The sequence below is a fragment of the Drosophila erecta genome, unplaced genomic scaffold (assembly GCF_003286155.1).
Source record: "Drosophila erecta strain 14021-0224.00,06,07 unplaced genomic scaffold, DereRS2 tig00000126-arrow-pilon, whole genome shotgun sequence".
Classification (NCBI taxonomy): domain Eukaryota; kingdom Metazoa; phylum Arthropoda; class Insecta; order Diptera; family Drosophilidae; genus Drosophila; species Drosophila erecta.
Genome location: NW_020825209.1, coordinates 3,324,400 through 3,347,933, shown reverse-complemented (window position 1 = coordinate 3,347,933; position 23,534 = coordinate 3,324,400). Strand labels below are relative to the sequence as shown.

At 44.2% G+C, this 23,534-nt stretch overlaps 2 protein-coding genes across 12 annotated transcripts; one reads left to right on the top strand and one right to left on the bottom strand.

Annotated features, from left to right (window-relative positions):
* Window positions 1-12: 12 nt before the first annotated feature.
* LOC6551200 (tyrosine-protein phosphatase 10D) lies at window positions 13-16,387 on the bottom strand. Of its 5 annotated transcripts, none has more exons than XM_026981640.1 (12): window positions 16,129-16,387; window positions 14,578-15,002; window positions 7,729-7,975; window positions 7,387-7,665; window positions 5,938-6,616; window positions 5,431-5,879; window positions 4,658-5,086; window positions 2,456-4,596; window positions 2,142-2,400; window positions 1,943-2,071; window positions 996-1,461; window positions 13-662 (listed from the first exon to the last, which is right to left on the bottom strand). In XM_026981640.1, exons 2-11 carry the CDS (start codon window positions 14,896-14,898, stop codon window positions 1,016-1,018), a joined length of 5,379 nt encoding a protein of 1,792 aa, XP_026837441.1. In that variant the 5' UTR covers window positions 14,899-15,002; window positions 16,129-16,387; the 3' UTR covers window positions 13-662; window positions 996-1,015. The 5 variants fall into 5 exon arrangements, with proteins under 5 accessions (XP_026837441.1, XP_001976932.2, XP_026837442.1 ...); XM_001976896.3 differs by having other exon boundaries at window positions 16,187-16,387; XM_026981641.1 differs by having other exon boundaries at window positions 996-1,443; window positions 16,187-16,387.
* Window positions 16,388-17,320: 933 nt separating this feature from the next.
* Window positions 17,321-23,534, top strand: LOC6551199. 7 transcript variants are annotated; one of them, XM_026982377.1, is made up of 4 exons: window positions 17,321-17,489; window positions 20,489-21,047; window positions 21,124-22,194; window positions 22,266-23,534. In XM_026982377.1, exons 2-4 carry the CDS (start codon window positions 20,820-20,822, stop codon window positions 22,773-22,775), a joined length of 1,809 nt encoding a protein of 602 aa, XP_026838178.1. In that variant the 5' UTR covers window positions 17,321-17,489; window positions 20,489-20,819; the 3' UTR covers window positions 22,776-23,534. The 7 variants fall into 7 exon arrangements, with proteins under 7 accessions (XP_026838178.1, XP_001976931.2, XP_026838177.1 ...); XM_001976895.3 differs by having other exon boundaries at window positions 17,322-17,489; window positions 22,263-23,534; XM_026982376.1 differs by lacking the exon at window positions 17,321-17,489 and adding an exon at window positions 17,584-17,600 and having other exon boundaries at window positions 22,263-23,534.

Sequence of the window (23,534 nt, the reverse complement as noted above, 5' to 3'; positions counted from 1 at the left end):
CGATAAAACGTAACTAGCCTATATAAACTATTTAATAAAATAATACACAATCGTTTAGAGTAATAGTCGTAGTAGTAGTGGTAACATAGTATGGTCATAATATCGATCGACGCGACGCGCACACTAAGTGAAAACAAATGTACAAATCTATACACAACACGACGGAGCAAATGGTAATAGGTAGTTGGTAATTATAGTAGGTACAGGGCTAGGTAGATACAAAATAGGTAGTAGTAGATTATTACACCTGAAGCTTAAGTTTACGCTCTTGTTGGTTTGGTCTAGTTTGGCGGCATTACATTAAATAAGCGGGCTAGCTAGCTTAGCTCTATGGCAAACAGGCGGTACGCCGGTACTCGCACACATGGCACAAGCCAAAAAGCGCAACCTTTATCCCCCGGCGATTCTCCGGCGATCCTCCGGCGATCCACTGGCGATCCACTGACGATCCACCATCGATCCTCCGCAGAATAAGGCAGCAAACTCAACTCATTTGACAGCAACTCCGAGTGCCACTTCGTAGACAAATCACATCCAGCACATCACAGGCAGATTTTACGTAAGTATATGTAAAAAAAAATAACTATAGGTACTTTATATCGTATGCAGATGTTCCCGCAGCAAGCATCCTCAGATTCCCGTCTCAGCTATGCCCTCGTCATCTGGAAAAGGCAGAGGTACTTTAGAAATCGTGCTGACGCCATCGATGTTCGGATGCGAGAACATAACACATGAACTAAAACAGGCTATAGTGCGGGTTTTCAAATTGTCTCTCTTTGGTTTTTCGATGCAATATCTGATGTCTTGGTTGTTTTTAACCCGTAACCGTGTTGATGTGTCAATGTTAGTTAGTTCACTTTCCAGTGCGGTTAGAATTTTGTGGTTTTTTGTTTTTTCTTTTTAGTCGGGGCAAAAGCGAGTTAATGCAGTCATTTTGGATATGGAACATACAATTTGTTGGGTCTGTGTTGTTGTGTTGTTTTGTGGGTACAAACCTAAAAAGTCGACTTTTCTATCAATACCACCAGCCATCCTCATCGGCGACAGCCCCATCCTTGGCCACCTTCCCATCCCCATCCTCATCATCGTCCTCTGAGTCAGTGTCAGTTTCAGACTTTGTGCCGCCGGCGCAGATTCGCTCCTGCTCTTGCTTGGGCTGCTCTATCGCCTTCTGGAGATCCACATGCACTTCCTGGGTGCTGCTGCTGCAGCTGGCCGATGACAAGGTGGCCGTCGTTTCATTGTTCAACGGCTGCTGGTCATCGTCGTCGTCATCGTCGTCTTCATCGTCATCGACATCGCTGCATTTTCGCGTATCTTCCTTGGCCAGCTGCTGGTGCTGCTCCTCATCCTTGTCGATCATTAAATCTGCGTCCAGTTTCTCGGCCATGGCCAGAGAAGCACGTATGGGCAAGGTTCCCATTTTCGTTTGTGGCTGGCGTTCTAAGTAAATTTTAGTCACTTTTTGTGGGTTTTTTTTGGTGGTGTTTTTGATCGGATTTGATTTTTTCGATTTCAATTCGTTTGCAGGAGTAGAAGCATATGAAAATGTGTAGGTTAGGCGATTTTTGTGTGATTTACAATCGTGTTTTAGTTGTGTGATGGGTGTTTGTGAATGATTGTGAAAAGAAAGAAGAAAATAAATTATTGAACATTTTTGGTTAGTTACAATCTCAAATTGATTAATGGAGAACCTCTAAGTGAACCGTAGCCACCAGAAACTCAATATAATAACTCAAAAATAATAGGCACCAAAGTACAAATTATATAGCCCGAATCCAGATTGGGTGTTCAAATAAGCAGATTAAGTTAATCAGCGAGTAATATTTATAAAACTTAATCCGCAAAGAGTGTGAAAATAGAGAAAAATCAGATAAAATGAAGAAGAATAGAACAGTTGGTAGTTTGGCTACAGAAGTACAATCCATTCCACTCCACTCACCTTCGTAGCCATCGTTGGCATGCAGCTCATGCGAATCGGCCAGCAGGTGCTCCTTGCCCTCCAGCACCGCCAGCAGACACTGATGGATGCACACGTACTGCTGCTCCGTCTGCACCATGAACACGCGCTCTGCAATCATGCGAAATCATTATGGATAACCGTCAAGAGGAATGGACAAAATATATCAATAGGATCGCACCCTTTCGCATGGCAAATACGATGCCGAAAATGTCCACGTAGTCCGACTTGTGAATGTGCTGCAGGATGCGATCCAGGGCTATAAACGTGCCCGACCTGCCCACTCCAGCACTGCAATGGACGATGATAGGACGCATATCCGTGCCAATGACATCGCGGAAGGCGCGCACGAAGCGCACCAGCGACTGCGGCGGCTCTGGAACCCCAAAGTCCGGCCATGTGGTAAAGTGGAAGTGCCGCATTATTCGCGACTCGCAGTTCTGCAAGGCAAAAGGATTAGCAACAGCCAAACAATCAAAATGCTAAACAACTCACCCGCGAGACCATAAACTCTGATATGCTCCAGTCGTGGAAGTGCGTGTCGATAATCAACTGCACCTTGATGTCCCCGTAGAACATGGCCACCCGATCCACCGGCCAATACTGATCGCACTTCTCGCGCCCCTTCTCGAAGCAACGCGTCAGCATGACAATGGCCCTGGAGTTGCTCTCCCAGCACATGCGCCAGAATTCCTCGCGCGTCGAGTGCAACGGTCCCTGGGTGACGATAAACTCGCGCGGCGAATTGTGTCCGGGCATGTAGTTCGCATTAATGTAATCCGAACCATCGTCATCGTCCACAGGCTGGAGCTTGAAGCGGGAATGGTCGTAGGGCAGGATATTGGTAAACCTGTTCTTGGGCCGATTGCACGGCAGATTGGCGAAGCTGCAAGCCTGATCGCGGCCCACATGCTTTAGCTCCTCAAACTCCTCGCTGAAACGGAAGTCCGAATCGGCCGACATGATCCTGTAGTGCTCGGAGAAGTCTTTCACATGAACCGGTCGGTTGGGCGTGACATAGCCCTCGGGCAGGGCGGCCAGCTCGTCCTGCATGCGGGCCAACTTGGAGGCGCGACGAATCAGTTGGCAGCGGTGCTGGCAGTAGACCACCACTAGCACCATTGCCACCAGCATCACAGCCGCCACGGTAGCCGCCACTATGACGGTATCACTGCGCTCGGTGGTTATCGGCGAACTGTACACGGTGTCGGTGAACTTGTCCTCATCCGTAAAGGCGCGAATCTTAATCCTATAGGTGGTTCCAGCCCGCAGCGGACCATTGCAGTAGCCCGCCTGATGTTTCTCGCAGTTGGCCGTGCCTATCATAAAGTGCTCTGCCTCCAGGCTGCTCTTTCTGCTGCCATTGCTGGTGAGGAATGGATTGTAGGGCTCGATGGCTTGGTAAGGCAACCACACGGTGTATGCCTGCACATCCTGCCAGCTGGGCATCTCCAGGCCAGATGCATTTTTGCCCACATCTTCGGCTATGATTATCGTGTAGGATCTTACCATGCCATGGGCGTTGGAGAAGTAACCTTGCCGGAAACTAATCTCGATGGTGCTACTCGTCCTGCTTACTTCCAGGGGTGTTACACTCGGCTCCGGTACCGGTGGTGCTAGTATGGGCATTGTCTGGATATGCTCCCTTTCGGCTCCGTAGCCCAAAGCCGACTTGGCTTGTATTCGGAATATGTACTGGTTGCCGGGTACCAAGCCCTCAATCTTGCCCTGTGTAGCATTCACCGGGAATTCGTAGCTTGATACATCCGCTGCATCGTCGGCGTTTTGGCATGTAATGCGGAAGTAATCGATGGGTCCATGCTGTTCGGCTGGTTCCAGACTCCACTCGAAGGTAACCTCGCCGGGCTGCACATCACTGGGCTGGAAGTAGTCGACTTTTCCGGGCGGAGCGGTCAGTGTTTGGTAGCTGGCCGAGATGGGAGCACTGCTGCGCATCAGGGTGCTGCCGGAAACATCGGAATCAGCGCCCTGGGTGGAACCCGCTCGCACCACCACGGTGAATGTGTAATTGTGATACGGACGCAAGCCCTGCAGCGTGATCTCTGTGTTTTTGGTCACATTCTGAAGCAGCTGCGGTGCCTCCTCGTCTGCAGTTAGGTACTGCAGCTCAAAATCGGTATATTCCCCAGCAGGTGCTGTCCAATGGAGCGTTATCTCACGGGCCGCCACCTGGATGGCCTTCAAATCACTGATGGGCAGCGGATGCAGGCGATATAGCCGTTGGACCGGCAAACTGGCCACTCCGCCACTCACTGTCCACACGGTCACGTTATACAGCTTGCCAGGCGTCAGTCCCGAGAAGCTGAGCTTGCGTTCCGTATCGTTGGCCAGTTTTTCCTTGTCCTTGATCGTCGGATCGCCCATCGAAAAGCGGTAGATATCGAAGCGAGTGCTGTCCGCCGGAGTGGGTGTATAGCTAAGGGTAATGGTTTCATCCTGACCCTGCTCGTGCCCCGCATTGGCGATGAAAACATCGGACTGGATCAGTGGCATGGTGCGGGTGGACAGATGTGTAGTCCCGGAACGAATGCCATTGGAACTGGCTTGAACCTCAAAGCGATACTGGCGACCTGGCGACAGCTCCTCAATGGGAATCCGAACGCTGGGAGAGCTCACTGGAAAAGGTACTTGGGATTAGATTAAACGCACGATTGAGGGTATCGTATATCAACTCACAATCCTCCAGCTGGGTAACATTCTTAAACTCCACACGGTCCTCTTCATCGGTGGGCCACCACTTGAGTGTGTAGAAATCCACATGGCCATCGGGTCTCGGCCATTCCAGGGTGAGATTACGCGAATCCACCAATGGCACCACATTCGACACCGGTTGCGGTGGCATCGTCACATTCAGCTCCAGCGGATGGGGGCTCTCGACGCCAAAGCTCACGGTGTTCACCTGCACCAGATACCGTTCGCCATAGTGCATGTCCTTGATCCTGGCCTCGTTCTCGTGCAACCCGGAGATCCGCTGCCAGGGCGAGGCATCCGTGCGGTAGCGCACCACAAACTCACTGAAGTCGCTGCCCTCCGGCGGCTGCCAGTGAAGCACCACTAGATTCGTATGCACCGTCTGCAGGGTGAGATTCTGAGGCGGTTTGGGAACTGTCGAGGAATGGAACAAATACGTAATGAGTTTCGCATGGTATATATATTCAAGAACACATTGTAAGCTAAACACCTATGTAAGATGACCAATGGCACTTAAACTTGGGCACTGGGGATATCAAATGTGTTACACCAAAACCTGTTTGGCCGTTCGCTAATTAGCGGCAAACAGAAGCTCGATAAAAGAATTAAATTCATATTTAATGGGATATATATCATATCGTTGTCAAGTTTCATAGAATTCGGGCACTGCTACAAAGTATTAGAGCCCGATATCAACAAACAGACTTGCTAGAATTGAACTCCCCGTGATCCACGTCTTTAAAAGGTAAAATACTCACAAACTGCTTGGAAGTAGGAGTGCGGTTCGCTACTGACTCCGTGGCTGACGGCGTGCACCTTCACCTCATAACCGGATCCGGGATGGAGGTAGTGAATCGTCAGACTGGTCTCATTGGTGGCCATAGTGCGCTCCTCGCGCGTTCCATTGCGCTGGTAGTGCACCTCGTAGCGATCCTGGCGAGAGTTCACATCACTCCGCCAGCTGAGCATGAGGCCCTGATCGATGCTCCTCAGTTCCTGGATGAGTGGCGCCGCGGGACGTGTGTAGCGCGTTATGTCGCTGGCATTGGAGGCCACGCCCTTGGACAAGGCCTGCACGGCGATCAGATAGCGACGTCCTGCCAGCAGCGAGTCCAGCGTGTACTCCGTAAGATTCGTGGAGATCTGGGATTCAGCGGCAACCGGAAACGGTGCCGGCACCTCGCTGGCGTTCGTCTGCTCATGGTAGCTGAAGGTAACGTTTGTCATTTTATATTTGGTCATATAACTTATCTTACAACAATTACCTGATGCGGTACGAGTCCTGTCGTCCCGTCTCCGCCGGCTCCCAGGATATGTGCAGAGCATTGGTGCGATCGTCGAGGAATGCGCCCAGACTGCGTACTGGCCGTGGACGCAGAGTAACCTCTCCGCTGGCTGGCCACGAATTCACATTGTCCGCAATGGTCTTGACCACCACCTCGTAGGTGCGACCTGGCTCCAAAACATCCGGGTAGTCAAAATACACCGAGTCGCCCTCCGCTCCGCGTTGCACATTAAATATCCTCCTCGACGTGGAGAGCATCACCTGGTAGGCATCGAATTCGCTATATGTTCGCGGGGGATCCCATCTCACGCGAAAGGAACTCGATGTGGTATAGGCCTCGTCGAAGGTGACATTCAGCACGCGCTCCGGTACGGTGAGATATCTGGCTGTGGTTGGGATCGACGACGTTTCATCCTCGGAAACCGTCTGCACCGAGATATTGTACTCCCTACCCGGAACGAGACCTTTGAAGGCCGCCTGAGCCGGTCCCGGCGGTTCGCCCTCCCGTTCCACGTACAGCACACTCTGGATGGCGTCGTCCGGCGTTATGGAGACCCTGTAGTGGGTGTAGATTCCAGCCGGAAACGGCGGCTGCCACAGCACCAAGAGGGTCGTCTCATTCCGGAACCACACAATGAACTTCCCGGGCGTGTTGGGCTCTGGGTGGTAAATGAAGATGCAGCGGGCAGAGAGGGATTTGGAGATGCAATGAGTCTTGGGTAAATGGGTATCTAAACTAACAGCTAGGGTGAGTCGATTATTAGGTGTTTGGGTTAGTCTACAATACATTTTAGCCAACCAAGGGACTGAAACGTAAGATAATTAATTGTACTTTGAATTATTAACTAAAAACTATCTACTATTTAAAGAATATGTACAGGTTTGATAGAGTAAATAAAATTATGTACAAGTAGCAAACAAATACCAACATTTCGAGGTTCGGCGATAAGCATTGGGAGAAATAAAGACGCAACACGCCCGACACAGTGGTCCCCAAATCCTGAACCAATGGCGAGGTTAATCTACTGTATTAAGTTATGTGTGAGTATCTATCCAATCATTACAATTTTCAAATCGAATTGGGCGCCACTGCTTAAAAGCGCTTCGAAAGAAATACTAATCAACTGGCATGTCAACCGTTTATTAACGAAAAAACACTAGTAAAACGCTTGTGAAATTAGGGATTTAGTTGGGTGTGTAAAGAGGGTTACCTTCGGGCTGCTCAGACTTTCAGATTCCCGGCGACTTGAGAGCATTATAGATATAAAGTGAGACAAGTGGAATTAAACATGTTAGTCATGGGCCATCACCACCGGATTACGGGTTGCAATTAGCGTATATTCGATTAACCGGATATGCGTGTTGCTGGTGCACTAGAAGTTGCACCTGCGGTGCGGACTGCGCGTTCCAGTCCTCTGTCCCGACTTACTTGTGGTGAAGTTGCGACTCGTGTACGCCACCGACTCCTTGCCCTGGTAGACGGAGTACGCCTGCACCTGGTAGCTCCCACCGGGAGTCAGTTCCTTGGCCGAGAGCTGCAGCGTTTCGTTGCCTTCCAGCGAGTAGTTGCGCTCGAACGGCAGATCCGTGAGGCCCAGCACCCGGATCCGGAATCCCGAGTAGCGACCCGATCCCGGCGGCCGCCACGTTATGAAGGCACTCTTGCTGGACCGCAGCTGCACGCTCAGATTGGCTGGCGGGTCGGGAGCTATCCACAGCGAGACATTATCCATTAGTTGCATTCAATTCAAAAGGGAAAAGGGAAACCCACCTGTCGTTATGTTCACCGTCCAGGTGAGCAGCTCTCGATGCGTGGAGTTCGTGTAGTACAGCCAAAAGTTGTACTCCGTGCCCGGCAGAGCTCTCGAGAACTTGATGTCCTTGCCAATCTCGCTGGCCGGGATCGTGGTGTTCGGCTCCGGGAAGCCAAAGGGCGGACTGTAGTCGATTCTGTAGAAGGCGTTGGCGTTGCTGCTCGCATTTGGAACATTTATCACTAGATCGGCAGCATTTGTGTGCTAAAAAAAGAAAAAATACGTGTTAATCACAATTTAAAATAAAAACTCCGAATTCGCATATACATATGTATGTAGTATGTATGTGGCGAAAAATATGCAAATAAAAGCCATAAAAGACGGCCAAGCAACGAAGAAAAAGCCCTCCAGTTGCGGTTAATAGCGTCTATAAATAATCTTAAAAACAGTTTAATTAGTACTGAACAAATAAATCAAACGCTAACCGCAAAAATTACGCCAGCCAAGGCTTTTTCTTGACACAAAATCACCGTAAATCTTTACTCGTATACTGCCCAAAACACATCTGCCAGTGAAATATTTGCAGTGAATTGCTGTGATTAACGAGCACAGTTCTAGTCCGAGTTTTATTCATATTCCCAACTCACTTGATTGCGAGTGTTCAATGTTTCAATGCAATAGTATGGAAACATGACTGATACCAGCTGATACCCATTGTATGCGCATACAGCTGGAGGGCATTGATGCATGCAAACGAGTCTGTCCGTGAATCCACAAGGGTATTTCAATCGGCGTTACATTCTGCGGTGTGGGCAGGGGCCATTTAGTTTTCTGAGGTCCGCGCCTACCTTAAAACTGACCGACATCGGTGCAATCTCCCATTAATCACCGAGATAACGCACTCGGCTTATTGGTAATCGTATTCAGCGATAACAACGTGAATTTTTCAGTCTCACTGATCATGACTGTATCACTGTATCACACCAAGTGTAGACCATCGCTTTGCACAATGCCAGCGAAAGTGATTCCCAAGGGTTCCGTTTGGATGCCACTGAGTGCATCTCGTGCTGTTATATTGCATTATATTTATTATATTATATTTTATTATGTTATATAAGGCGAACCCACGGCACATGGCTCACAAATGACCGGCCCCGACATCAGTTATCTTCAATGAGCGGCCTCTGGAATCCCAGAGAGGCCATCATCATCAATGTGATGATGGGTTTTTCCACCACCCCCGGTATGTTGTTGCAGCGCAAAATCAGGAAAAACACACATAGACTCCTCGCATTTCTCTACCCTTCGTGTTCGGGTTACACCTAGGCATGCGAAGCAAACTCTGTATACAAAATCTGTTTACGATACCTTTGGATTGGCATTTATAGGGAAAGCCTACACCTCGATCGCAATTCCTGTCTGGCCCATCGAAAGCAAATAAAGTGTTTCAAAATATGCGATCTTGATCGATTTCTTGGTACTGCGGGGCATGTCCACTGTTGGGTTTCCCCTTGCGTAAACGCATTGACTCGCAATCCACTTTCAGGGAATACATGTTTATATCTACTTGAGTAGTATACGAGTATGCACGCTTGCACAAATCTATTAGCTTATTCCGTGAGCGTCCTTATAAATGATCACAATTAAGATGCTTTAATTGCGCAGTTAATATCTATGGTAGCTGAGCCGATAATTAGCCACATAAAGTGCAGTTTCGCAATAAAAAATATAATGCAAAAATCAAATTAACGGATGGCGATCTATTTGCTTTTTGTTGCTTTTTGTTTCTGGCCGCAACTTGTTAATTTCCGATGGTCCGATCATCTGACGACTGATATATAGTATAGTATATCCACATATATGAATGATAATGACGCTGATCACGTTTGCAACGTTATTCGAACATTAGGCAAATGCTGACGTCAGCAGAACTACGGATATCAGATATCGAATTTCAGGGGCTATCCGAAAAAGTAGGAGATACTGGTACAAAAAAAAGTACAGGGAGATGGAGTTTCCGATCATGCTGGAAAACATATCCGGAAAATGGCAATTGAGAAGGCAGCACTTGAATGGTAGGAAAAACAAATTTTCCTACGCTTAAAGTGCATATGCAATTTGAATATGATTTCTTAATTCGATTTCAGCAGTGCTCGCTGCCATTGCATGTCACATGCAAACTGAAAACGAGCAATAACAATGGCAAATTTGCCATTGCATGTGAAAACGGAAGTTAAAGTGGTTTTTAGGCAAATCGAGTCAAAAGCGTTCAGCCGCCCATTTTTCACAATAATGCCCCCCCTTTTATCATCGACACCTCTGATCACGCCCCCCACCCAACCATTTCGCCTCTGCTATTTCGCTTTTTGTCCTTCAATTCGGCAAATGAATATGACCTTTAAGCCTAAATGATCATACTAATGGTCATAATTAGGATGATGGGCATGATTATGACAGTGATGGGACGGAAACCAGAGAGTATCGTCATCATATGAACTGAAACGATTTAGCTAATGTATGTAAGGTATGTTAAGAGCAAAAACTACGGCTTTATTATTGGAATGAAAATAAACCTATGACAATAAAATAATAATCATCAAAGCTTTAATCACTGGAGGAATGCTCTATGAAAAGATATTCAATTTAAATGACTTTCTTATCAAAATACGACCATTTAACAGTGCAAACAACTGTAACCAAGTTATTGATTTGAAATCGAAGATAATAACATGGTTTGCATAAAATTACACAGCACCGATCAAAACTTCCTTTGCAAATCAATTGGTCTACGAATTAGTGCAATCGATTATTTCGATTTATTTGCACACACGATCATTTGTTTAATCGACAGTTACTTACATTTGGGTTAAGCCAATTTGATTGACAATTTAAGTTGGATTTTGTTTCATGTTGTTATTCGAACATGCCTTTCACTTTTGTATTTTTTTTTATTTGGCTAAGCCACTGAGATTTTTGAGAAAGTTTGGGATTAAATCAAATACCATTTAGTAATTTAGTAATGAAATAACGATATCGTAATAAAATATCGTGTTCTAGTCTTGGCCACAGGAATATTCCATCGTAGCTCTTTGTTGAGTCCTCATAATTACTTAAATAAGTAAGCACGCTTATAATAGTTTTTCACTAAACGATTTGAAAATATGAAGCCAGTGCGAAAATATCGCATACATTGAAATGAAACCGGGCGGCATAAAAAACAAATAAACGCAACGCAAATTGAAATCGCAAACGTGGAATGCGTGAGATCGAATTTGAGGCTTGTTTTTCTTGTGAATGTGCGATTTTTCGTCTTATTTTTTATTTATTTTTTTTTCCAAGTATAAAACGCTGTAGGTTGTTTGCTAATTATTTTTATGTGCGTGCAAGAGAGATGGAGAGCTCGAGCGCAAGAAAAAAAAAAGTAAAAATAAAATACAAATCCAATTCAAAACCAAAATCGAAAACCAAAACCAGTTAGGTGAGCCAAAAGCTTCTCTCGAATTTTGTTTCAATTTTTGTCGTGCGTTGTCTTTTTTTTTAATGTTTATTTTTTACTCTTTAGCTGTACCCATATTTTTGCGTTCAATAAACAAATTGTCGTTTTAAGTGCCCCCCTCCACCTGTAACTTTAACTTATTTTGGCCAAGCAAATCTTTTTTTTTTTGTCGGCTAGCTGGTTATTGGTTGTTACTTGTTGTTATTTGTTGTTGGCCTTTCTGTTCGGGTCGAGTTGGCCCAGTTTTTTGAGTTGGCCCCGCAATTAATATCAATTAATTAGTAGTTGCTTTGTCAGAACAGAAAGAGAATTCGGTACAACTATTAACGAACGAAAATAATTGGAGATCAGCAATCAGCACAAAAATTAGCCAGAAGTCATGGCGTCGCAAATGTGGCATGTAAGCCCCTCTCGGCGGATCAGAAAAGTGTTTAACAAAACAATAATTATATTGATAAATGGGCACTTAGCCAGCGCCAACGATGCAGCAACAAATTATTATTGGTTTATATAAGTCAGTCAGTCAACCCAACGCGAAGTGAAACCGGATAAGGCGAAGATAGCACTAAACTGGTAAAAGTCGTATAGCCGAAGTTTTGATCATATAAAGTATAAGGTATAAAGTATAAAGTATAAAATGTAAAGTAGTGTGGTTTTGAAAAGCGACTGCATTCAATAACCAAACGGGCTTAGAGTTCAGCTGCCTCCAGTGGATAAATAATGATGTGGGACCCCAAGCATGTGATGTAGCTATTTTGAGAAGCCTCTACTTCAATTGATGGGGTCGGTCTATAGTCAAGTGCAAATAGAGATTAACAAGCCATAAATGGATATGCATATATGCATATGTATGTATGTATGTATATGTTTATTCTCCGATTCTCTGTTTGAGTTGTCACTTTGCATGCGAAATTCGCTTCCTGTCTTATTTATTTTCAATCTCCTGGGTTTGCCGAGAGAAAGCAGCAGATTCCCCCAAAGTTCACTGGTCTCTTCTTGCACATTCTTCGACAGGTGATGTGGAGGTGAGTCGGAGCACAAAGCAATGTGAAATTCTAGCATTCCTATGGGTGTGTGCTCCATTTCGCCCAACTCCACCCGCATGCCAATTAGTTGTATAGTAAGTACCCCCCTTTGGCCCACTCCAAACTGATTCTACTGCTTCTGCAGCTGCCACATAAACAATGGCAATAGGTACAAGACAATAAAGTGAACGGAAAACGGAGTCGAAGGTGCCAACAACGAGGCACTGCCAGAAAAGTACGCAATAAAAGTAGCACCCACAAGAAAGTGGACGAAACAGTGGCATCTTAAGAGTTCAACGAAGAAAACTAAACCAAATGGAGCCCAAGCACTGGAATGGCCCACAACAATTTCCATTTATTGAGCCAAAGTTAATTTTACATCGATCCTACTAATTGTAAACAAAGAAATGCCCATTGCCCATTGCCTATGCAATTGTGTAGCTTTCCGACTCTAATTTGGTTATTCTCGGGGTGCTTTGCTTAATTTCCCTCAACACATCCCCCAACCCACCCCCCACAGACCCATAAAGGAAAAAGCACTTGACACAGTTCCAATATTATCCGAAAAAAAGGGGGCTTAATTGCCGCCACTTTGTTCTCGATCTCCACGATTCTAATTGCATTTTCAGACAATAGACTGACAAGGGAAAGATATTAATTAACTACTTCTTAATTGCGTTTCTAAGCGCCAAGAAATGCGAAAGATTCGAGTGAACTCAACTGCATCCATGACAGAGAGCATACTAATCAAATTGGCATTTTAGGCATTCAAACCATCCGAAATCAGTAAAATTTACACTTTGTGGTTACGCTGTCAACATTCCGCCCCACTCTCTTTTCACCCGAAGTGTATAAAGTGAAAAAACCCTGGCTGATGTCATCGCCACTCTTCTTCGCTGGCATTTTTTTTTTTGTTTTATAAACATTTTGGCATTTGTATGTTGTGGACGCTTGGTAATACGAATACTTTCGGCCAAGTTCCAAGTTCGGGCGATAAGCCGGCACGTAATGACCCGCGATCCGCAATCGCGGCAATGCCCAGATAAAATGAAAGCCAAAGTCACAGCCCCAAATACACGTGAGTTATAAATATGAAGCATGTGGAAAAAACTAACACAGCAGTGCATTCAAGAATTCAAGAAGTTTTGCCCAGTTACTGGTAAAAGCAACAGAAAATCAAGGACATCAGCGATACAAAGATACTAAACTGCATCGAACAACACTACCCTAAAAAAGAAGATACAAGTTTGACAGAGTTTGATTAATTGGTGGATTTACTTCTTTGGATTATGATAATTAGAAATATTCGACGACAATGCTGGGCGATCTCGAATCGCTCGCAAAGCGTATTGATATTTTCTGAGTGAGGAAGTGGCGATGACAGCGTCATCATCAGAACCAACCTTGAGTTTAACGTGCGTTCGCTTTTTTGTATCTGTATTTTTTTTTTTCTTTTTTTTAACTTTTTACTTGTTGCGATGTGGTTGGGATTTTGTTGTTATTGTCTTTCGCTTGAGTTGAAACAATGCAAAACGAAACGAAACGAGTTTTGTGAACAAAACACAGGGGTCTGAGGTAAAAATCAGGCAATAAAACTAGGAATAATCACTGAAATAGGCCCACAAATCACCCATCAAAATCACACACACTTGGACGGCCATTTAATCAGCGGATTCATCACCTGTGGGAGTCATTTAAGATCGGCTCGCACTCAAAATGCAGTGCTCTTCAACCAAAAATTCAAGTTATATTGTAAATTTAGCAAAATACACAGTCTTTAAAGGTTGCGAGCTATGATAGCAGAGTTATGCTTAATAGTTAGGCTACCAAATTTAATCAAATAACAAGTAATCCAGGTTTGACGCATTGAACACATTAAATATTTATATCGCACTGATCAGTTTTATATAAAATCTGGATTTATCGTGATGTTCAGTTCAATTTTAGTGAGCGGTTGAGCGAGTTCATATTAAAATAACATAACACCCAGCCAAAATCCCAACTAGAACCGGCCAAACGAGTTCCTAAAACGCACTCAACGAAGCAAAAACCCAGTAAAGACATTTTCTGCCACTAAAAGTGGAAAATAGTTGGGTTGTAATATTCGAAAAAAAAAAAAAACGAAACAAAATTCCAAAAAAAGTTTGCAAAATGTTTTTGTTGTCGGCGAAATTATAAAATCTACATTTTTATAAGCGAAAATATAAGTATTTTACAACCCGACTTCATTGGGAGTTCTGAGAATTTTCCAACCGAACTTACCCCAAATAATAAACTCTGTGGGTTTACCTGTCGCTTTATCTTTATCACTGTTTTGTTGTTGTTGTTTTTTTTTTCTCACTCACCTGAGCCAAAAAAATTGTCAAAATGCCAACAACTAGCCACAAGAAACGTTGTTGTTGCTGTTGATTGTGGTAGTAGTGGTGGTGATGGTGCTGTTTTTGTAATCGCCGCCGCTTTCGTCCATGTGTTTGTCGTTGTATTTGTATTTGTTGCTGCTGATGATGTGCCCGTAATTGTTGTTGTTTTCGCGTGGCACAGTCCATTTTCAAGTACAGTAAAACCCAATGATGGTCGAAGGTTTCGCAGATTGCTGGTTTTACTTTTCGAGCGGGTATGGGCGGTGTTTTGCGGTTATTATTGTTTTGCACATGTATGTATTGCATATATATTTCTCTAGGCTGGCGGTTACATGGTCATTTGTTTGTATTGCACACGCATATTACGTTTCCTCTATTACTTAATTAATATTGCACTTGTATTGCACTCTCTGTAACGGGAAACGGGAAGCACGAGAGCAATGGTTAGCAAGCGAGAGCGAGAGCAGCAGATGTGGGCCTATTGTAATTGTTGTTTTCTAATACGATTTCCATTAACAATCGCCGGCGAATGCAAGAAAAATGCTTTATGCCCAAACAAATTTGTAACGGCACATGCGTGCATGTGTATGCGCGCACCGACTGTGGGCGAAGAAGCAGAAGCGAAAGCTGCAGGTGAAGAGAAACAACAAGGAGAGGGAGCGGGGGGCTATGGAAATGTGAGCCACGCACAAGTACAAGTGCGTGTGCATGATTTGATGCACACACACACACATACACACTCACGCGCATTTGTGGCTGTAACGGCGCTTTACTACAAGTACAGTGGGCCTTCCCTACAGTTGGACCCGCGAGCAATACATGCGAAACTAACGAGATTCAGAAGTTAAGTTAAAATATGAAATGAAACAAACAAAGAACTAATTTGGTTTTTTACGCCAAAGTAAATCTTAATAGTTTTTTCATTTAGCGAGCCTCCACTGCGGCATTACAGTTTGCTATCGTTGATATTGTTGCTGCATTACGAAATATCCAGCAATTAACAGACAATTGTTGTTGCCGCAGCTTTTGCACATTATTTTTGCACCACTAGCTAAACAGGTGTGTGTGTGGGTGTAGGTAAGGCGGGAGGTAAAATTTACCTAGGGAGGTAAAATAAATTACAATATCGGGCGGTTAATGGTGATTGCATTAAATGCTAATTGCACGCATTTACTTTTACTCCGCCCTTTCTCTCTTGCTCACACTATCTCCCTCTCTCTCTCTCTCTCCACAACACACACACACACGCACACACTGAGGCAATGACTAAATGCGGCGGCGCAACGGCGTCGACGTCGGCAGCGACGGCATGGACGAAAAAAAAAAGTAATTCACTTGACTGTTGCTCTTTTTCTTCTGCTTCCTCTCCTCCCTCTCCATCGGCTTCATCTTGTTTTCGTTGCACACCAATTTAAAACAAACTAGTCACGTTTCATTTTAATAGGAAAACATAAAAACAGAATATAAACTTCTGGCGCGTCGGCGCACTTGATAAAAAAAAATAAATCACAGAGAAAAAATGTAGGATTTAGTAACCGTTATGCGGAATATAAACTGGTGATTTTTATTCACCGACTTGTTACTTGTTACTGACATCTTAGGAAAGAAAATGGAAAAACATGCTGCGAAAAGAAATCGGACACAAACAGAAGCGAATATCTGCACGCACTTTTCACCACTGTTCCTCAATTATTTTCCACATTTTCTGCCTTTTTGGACGAGCGTCGTACAACGAATGAATATAAATACAATACAATTGCGTGACCGTCGCGCAGTGCTGACGAAAAACCTTAAAAATATCAAAAAATACCGAGTAAATACTAAACCTTGTACACAATATAAGGCCCACGCATAATTTATTTAAAATTTCTCAATTTATTAAACCTCATATTATTATAATATTACCATTTTTGTTGTTTAATTATTTTTTACAAGCGGAATTTTATTCAAGAATGTGGTATTCAACAAGTATGCTAGTACGCTCACACTAACATTTTCATATAAAATTACCAGTTTTACAATTAAACGAATTACAATTTTTTTTATTAAATTTTGTTGTTCTTATTATAAGTCTTCGAATATAAAATAAATCTGAATTTAACTAATTGAATGTGTTGGGTACTTTTCACAAATGTATCCATGTTTTTATAATAAACGGAAACCTTTATAATTGGTAGAAAATATTAACTCGAACGATTTTGAAAATATTTTTGAATTATATTCATGTAAAGAGCAGAGAACTTGGAATATCATGTAACAAGTAAATTAAACCCCTTTTATTGATCTTTTATAAATGTTGTATTATGATTGTTATTGTTTAAGAAGTACAATATGCTGGTGAAAACATACATAACTGATAAGAGCACTCGCACCCATGGCCTACGACTCGTAAAATTAAAAGTTTTTTTTAGGATAACTAAAAGTAGGTTTACTTTCAAATGGATTTAATATACATATATTTTCTGTATAATTAGTGTGTTTTCGTAAAAATTTCAGGATAACTTTGAAATTTTTGTTGGGTGAGTTTAGCTAAGACGTGTATAGGACCAACAAATATAATTATTCAGATAACAACAAACTTAAAATAAATTAATAATATTCGTAAATAAAAAATTATATATTATAACAAGGAGTATGACCAGATAGCTGAATTCAGTATTCTTAAACAACGTAAAAAATAAAATACTACTTCTGTTAGGCAGCTGTAGCGTTAACAGCACTCATCGATAAATGCCAATCGATAAGTGCGCTAACAGGCAGTCACTAGCGGCCAGTCAACGCTAATGTTAAGTCGATGTTAGTGGCAATCAAAAGCAAAAAGGAAGCGATAAAGTGGAGTTTAAAGTGAAAACAAAGGCTGATAAATAAGAGTTGTAACAACGAGCGGAGCTACAAAGGTAAAGATTGCAAGTGATATTTGATATATGTATACATGGAACATATTTAACGAGCAAACATAAGACGAGAAGTTAACGCGGTGAATGTATCTGTGTAAATATTGAGTTGGTGTGCGTGCAGTCGGCTTCATTTTGTTTTGCTGTTGACCTTCGCTTATCGAAAATGAGTTAAATTCGAATCCGTAAAACAAAAGCCGCTTGAACTCTTCCAATGTCAAAAGCAGCGCGACGAAACTCCAGCAATTGTGCTGAAATCACGAAAATTAGGACCATCAATAAGTAGCACACAATACAGGCATAGGTGTTTTATTTCTTGTATCTTTTGCGCGCGCTTTCTCTGCAAATCTATTACTTAACAGTCGCTCTCCGCATCCGTCTCTTTCTCGCTCTTGAAATATAAACTAAACATTTTCTGCCTTTTTACTTTCTTTTTCCGGCTTTTTCTTGTTTTCGCCTTGCTATTACGCCTCTTCTGTAGGTGAGTGTGTATGTGTGTATGCATATACCGTTATGTGTACGCAACCTGTTTCACATTCTTATGAGAATTCCAATCAGAGTCTTTCACTTTCCGTTGTAGGAGCAAAAAAACAAGGTCAGCCGCTGTCAAATACGCATTTTTAAATACTATATCTAGCTGCGAATTGTTCTGTTTTCACGCTCAATTTCGCTCGAGTACAGTTTATTTTGCAAAATGAAGAAGAGGAAGCAGCAGGCGAACAAGGAGAAGCAACAGCAGGCGTCGCTTGCACGCATACAGGCACACTCACAATTCCATTTGCACACATTTGCGGCTTGCAATTTGTTTTGATTGCAACAACAACAAGCAGCGACCTAGTTTATTCCGGGCCTTTTTATGTTGCTTTAATTCGGCACGTAGACCGCCTTACGCACACACTTGTGTGCATCTGTAAATGTAAAACACGTTGGGGCCTCATTTTTTTTCGGCCACTTTCGCCGAATGAAAATATAAAAGAAGAAGCAGAGGTGGAGAAGAATGCAAGCGTAACGCAACAAAATTAAGCAGAACACTTACAGTGTTGTAAAGCACCGTGCGGCAGAGTTGCCACTTCCCATGCTATGCGTGTCTGGTCACGTATTACAATAGTGCGATGAAAAAAAAATAAGATCAAATGGGGTGAGAAGAGCGACACAAGCGTGTGGGTGCTGTGCTGCAATAAAAATGATATAAATAGATATCAGAAGCCACAACAGCTGCGCAGCACGTTTCCACCTTTATCTTTATCACTCGCAGTGCAAACAAAGAATATCAACAAAAGAGCGTGTCATAATTGTTGCGCTGTATATTTGCATACATACAACATTCATATGTATTGCTTAATTCGCCTGCTTTTGTTGTTGCTGTTGGCAATCAGGTGGCAACCCTGCCGGCTGCGAACTTCTTCTGTTGTGAACAGTGGCGTATTGCGATTTCATTTCAGGGGAATATTATTATGCAATCTTCTGCTTTGCTAATTATTATTTCTTTTTGATTGTAGGCAATCATTCCAGGTTCTCTGAATAATACAGCGCAACGCACCCCTTTTGTAACGCCCCTGGTTGTAAAAAAAAAAAACGCTTTTTCTTTCTCTCTCTTTCACAACCGGAATTTTCGCTGTTGCCTTTGCTGCGCGCATTCTCACGTACACACGCACCTCAAGCGTGCGAGCGAGATGGCGATGCTCAGCTGCTAGCGTTATCACTGCATTCGCTTTATACTCCATTTCGTACATGCGTCGATTTTCGTCAGTTTCGTCAATTTGTCTTTGTGTTCCTCGCGTGCAGACGCGTTTTCGTTTTTCTCCGCCGCTTTCCTTTAAATTTGAAATAATAACTAGAAAAGAGTGCTTTGAACTGAATCGCCATAAAATAGCAACAAAAGTGTGTGTTTATTAAAGGTAAATTAAATTGAATTCGTGGCATAACGTGCTAATAATAGAAAAGACGCAGAATTTAGCCGCATTCGTACTTCATTTTGAAACAAATTTCGAAGTGAATTGCGAGACGTGCGTGTATATGTATGTATGTACAAAGAGCCGGTGCATAAAATGCACACACACGTACACTCCCAAATGCAACGAAAGTGGCTTTACAAGTTGAAAAAAAAATCAGTGTCCCCAAAAAACGCAAGAAAACGAAATAAAGAAATACAAATTTAAACGCACATGGAAGAAGAAGCAAAAAGAGCGGCTCTCGTTTTCTTATTCTTGCGCGCGGCGCGTGAAAGGGGGAGTAGTAGTAATACGAATACTACTGAAAATGCAGCAAAAGAGCGCGATATCAAGAGTACCTTTTAGCACTTTGTTTATCGAGTTCCCCCAACCACACTTCCCCCCTCAGAAAAGCAGCCAAAAAGTTGCACTCGCAGCCTCACGCACACAAAGGCAAGCATACATGTGTATGTATGCACGAATATGGAAGTATTGCCAGGCAACACAAAAAATGTTGCGTTTGTGTCTGTGAGGCGCGCGCGTGGCTTAGCTAGCTATCTCGCTCGCACATCCCCCATTGATCCCCCTTTTTCGATGCGCTCGGTTGTTATTGTTTTTGCTGCCGTTGCTGTCTTACAGTCTGTGTATGTAAAACAAGTTTGCTAAATTTAATTAGCACTGCCCTGGAAATAAACCCAAACCACACTTGCTACGCTCAGCTGATAAGATATGTGAGCATTACCATTTGTTGTTGCTTCGCAGCGTTCAATGTGGCGAAAATTCAAAATGTTTCAACGTTTGTTTTTTCGTTTTTGGTTAGTGGTTTTTCCGTGGCATTTTTTATCGTAAACTTGATACATACATATGCATGTAGTCAGTTTAGCCACTTATCAACACTGCTCAAACAGCTGTTCAGATTTGAATTCTCTAATTCTGTCAATCCTAAACATCACTTGCCATAGTTGTAATACTGCAAATGTAAAACAAAGTTTCGAGTACTGCCGTAGTTAGTCAACACTTGATGTTTAAAAATGACCAAACATTCGCTCATTTTGCGTTCTTACTTTTCAGCACAAATGCAGCCAGCTACAGTGAAGCCTGGGCAATGGATGTTGGCAATGCACGCGCTCAGAACGGATGCAAAGGGAATGACCGCGCACAAATAACACTAGCACAACCACTAGCACAGTGAACACCGCCGCAGCACACACCAAACACAGAAACTGAAATTTTCGAAAATAGTGAACAAACATCAATTTAAATCAAGCCAACAAAGCACAAAACATTAAAAGCGTCAAAAAAAAAAAAAAAAAAAAAAAAAAAACGCCATCGTAACACTTGTGAAATCTCCACCGGAAGTTGAAAACCCAAATATCCCAGAAACATAGTCAAAAACCAAGCCATGTTCAATTTCCATAAGCCACGCGTTTACCGCTCTGCGGATGGATGTTGCATTTGCCGGGCCAAATCGAGCAGCTCGCGATTCACCGCCTCCCGGAAGTACGAAAAGGAGTCGATGCAGTGCTTCAATCTCCACGAGCCGCGAAATGGCGAAATCTGCAACGCCTGCGTTCTTCTGGTCAAGCGCTACAAACGACTGCCCATAGGGAGTAAGCGCCACTGGGGTCATGTAAGTCCTTCCACATATAAAACATGTAGCAATCAGCAAAACTAATCCTCTGTTTTACCCTTTGCGCACATAACAGGTGGTGGATGCCCGTGCTGGACCCGGCACCAAGTCCATGGCCAAACAAAAGAAGCGCGACAACGCAGAAGCAGAGGGCAGAGCCGCCAATGGCAGTGGCAACTCATTCCTGCCCGAGAAGTTCGCCAAGATCTTCAAGAAGAACCGCAAAGGCAAGGTCACAGCGGCGACTGACGCATCAGCAGCATCATCATCATCGTCCAGTGCTGTCATTCGACCCAGCAGCACTTCACCTACCTCCGATCATCAGCCCAGCGATTCGAACGAGAGCTACGATGATGAGCAGATGCCGGGAAATGCACCATATCAAACGCGCAAGCGCACGGCGGCTGCTGCTCTGGTGGCCACACCAAATGAAACGGAGGCCAACAAACGTCCGAAGCTAACCGGCAGCAACCGACGCCGTCAGCTGCCGCCAAAAAAGAATCGTCGGGCCGTCGACAACGTGCCCTTTTTCGAGGAAAGTGATCTCGTTCGCCTTGAGGTCTGTTGCGGTGTGGTCTTCCAGAGCCGATCCCTCGGCAGCAGTTGCTACATCATCGATCCGGAGCTGTACAAACCGTGTAAGAAGCATCAGCGCCTTCGGCACCAGCAGATGCAGCTGCAGCAGCAGCATCTTCTCGAGCAGCAGCAGGCCGAGGCGGTGAATGCCTCTCCCATTTCCAACCCATCGCCACTCACCACTCAAGTTCAAAGCCAGGGGCCAAAGAGTGGGCCACTCAAGAAGCATCATTTGTTCTGCAAGCGACAATCGGAGTCATTTCCGCAAGGTGATATCCATAGCATAAGTCCAATTCCAATGAGCAAGACTGAAACGAACGGCCAACCACTGTCGCCGAAGCCACATTCCAATCTGTCGCTGATCCTCAAGCCCACCGGCCAAACACAAGCACAATCACAGCCGCAGTCGCAGGCCCAAGTAGTTTCCGTGGGCGCTGCGTCGCCCTCGTCGCTGTCCTCCTTGTCCAACTGCTCCACCTCGTCGTCGGTGGCCACCAAGTTCAACGACAACTCCTCGGATTCGGGGTTCGATGAGCATGTGCTGGAGCGCAAGTCGGTTAGCCCACCAACGGTAGGTGTTTCCCATTGACTGCCAAGTCTGCAGAACTTTTGCCTAATTTCTATATTTGATCTATTTAGCAGGACGTGCGCGGAGCCACGGGTGGCATGCAGCTAATCCTAGCCAGCGGCCTGCCTCTGGCTGGACAGCCTCAGAATCTGGTGCTGGCGGCCAACGAGTTCACGGCACGTATTGTGCAGCAAAGAGAAGTCGGTCCCGGAGCAGGAGCTCCATCGGTAGCAGCAGCCCCACTCAAAATCAACGTACTTGGCGGATCTCAGGGCAATTGCAATAAAATGCGTGCTATATTCAATAGCGCCAGCAGCATTCAGCATGAGAACGGGGTGACCACCATAGTGCCAGCCTCCTCTTTGGCAGCCAGCAATCAAACAGCTGCCATGAACGCCATTGCCCCCAGCACGGTGACCATAACTCCGTCAACGGTGGGCAAAAAGGTGGCGGTTAAAAATCCGAAGTTTATTCTGCTGAAGCCAGCCAAATTTGTGGGACCAGCGGCAGCCTCGGCGACAGCGACCGCGACTCTGACGGCGGAGCCACCCGTTCCACCTCCTCCAGAAGCCAAAATCGCATAAGCGATTGAATACGAAAGAGAGAGAGATAGATAGGAGATGCCTAGCGTCTCGCAGGGAATAACCCCTGTTACGTTTGTTATAAACTAAGCTATTTAACGGCGTCAGAAAGCCAAGCTACCTTCCTTAACTATATATATATAGATATATATATATATTTTTTTTTATCTTTCATTTTTTTATCTCAACGTTCAGAGCAGGGCTGCCCCATATTTATTCTGAGATGTGCCCCCCGAAGCAGTGCACAGTGTACATAATACTTGTATCCATCCTACCCCTACAAGCATTTCTTTGTAGAATACTCAACCGAACCGCAGCTCGCAGCTCCCATATCAGTCTACCGTAATACTTAACATTTCAAGGAACACCCAAACCTAGACGTTAGTTTATGTAAATACGATTTAAGCCAGCCTAACGACTTGTTTCTGTCTAGTTGCCCAACTTAGTCATCGTCAGCAGTTCGTGAGTTACCATGTTGAGCGGTAAAAGCGGATCGCATTTTTAAACCAACCAACCAATGTACTAGTTGGACGTGTAGTAGTTCAGTGCCCTAGTAGTCTGTAGTCGAACGCCAAGTTCGCTCCTTCCCACCGCCGCTGGAAGATCATAGCCGGCGGAAGGAGCGAATGAATCCACCCAAAACACACACACACAAAACCATACAAATTGTAGCCTTAGGAATGCCTGCACAAACAAAAACCACTATTTGTGTGTTACGAGAACATGTTTTTTAAAACTCTACAAATAAAATATTTGAAAATA

Coding starts and splice junctions, on each gene's coding strand:
- LOC6551199 (XM_001976895.3), top strand. CDS start 20,820: ATGTTCAATTTCCATAAGCCACGCGTTTACCGCTCTGCGGATGGATGT. Junction 21,048..21,123: donor GTAAGCGCCACTGGGGTCAT/GTAAGTCCTTCC, acceptor CGCACATAACAG/GTGGTGGATGCCCGTGCTGG. Junction 22,195..22,262: donor AGTCGGTTAGCCCACCAACG/GTAGGTGTTTCC, acceptor TGATCTATTTAG/CAGGACGTGCGCGGAGCCAC.
- LOC6551200 (XM_026981640.1), bottom strand. CDS start 14,898: ATGCAATACATACATGTGCAAAACAATAATAACCGCAAAACACCGCCC. Junction 7,976..14,577: donor TGACAATTTTTTTGGCTCAG/GTGAGTGAGAAA, acceptor TTCTTTTTTTAG/CACACAAATGCTGCCGATCT. Junction 1,462..1,942: donor TGCCAACGATGGCTACGAAG/GTGAGTGGAGTG, acceptor ACCCACAAAAAG/TGACTAAAATTTACTTAGAA.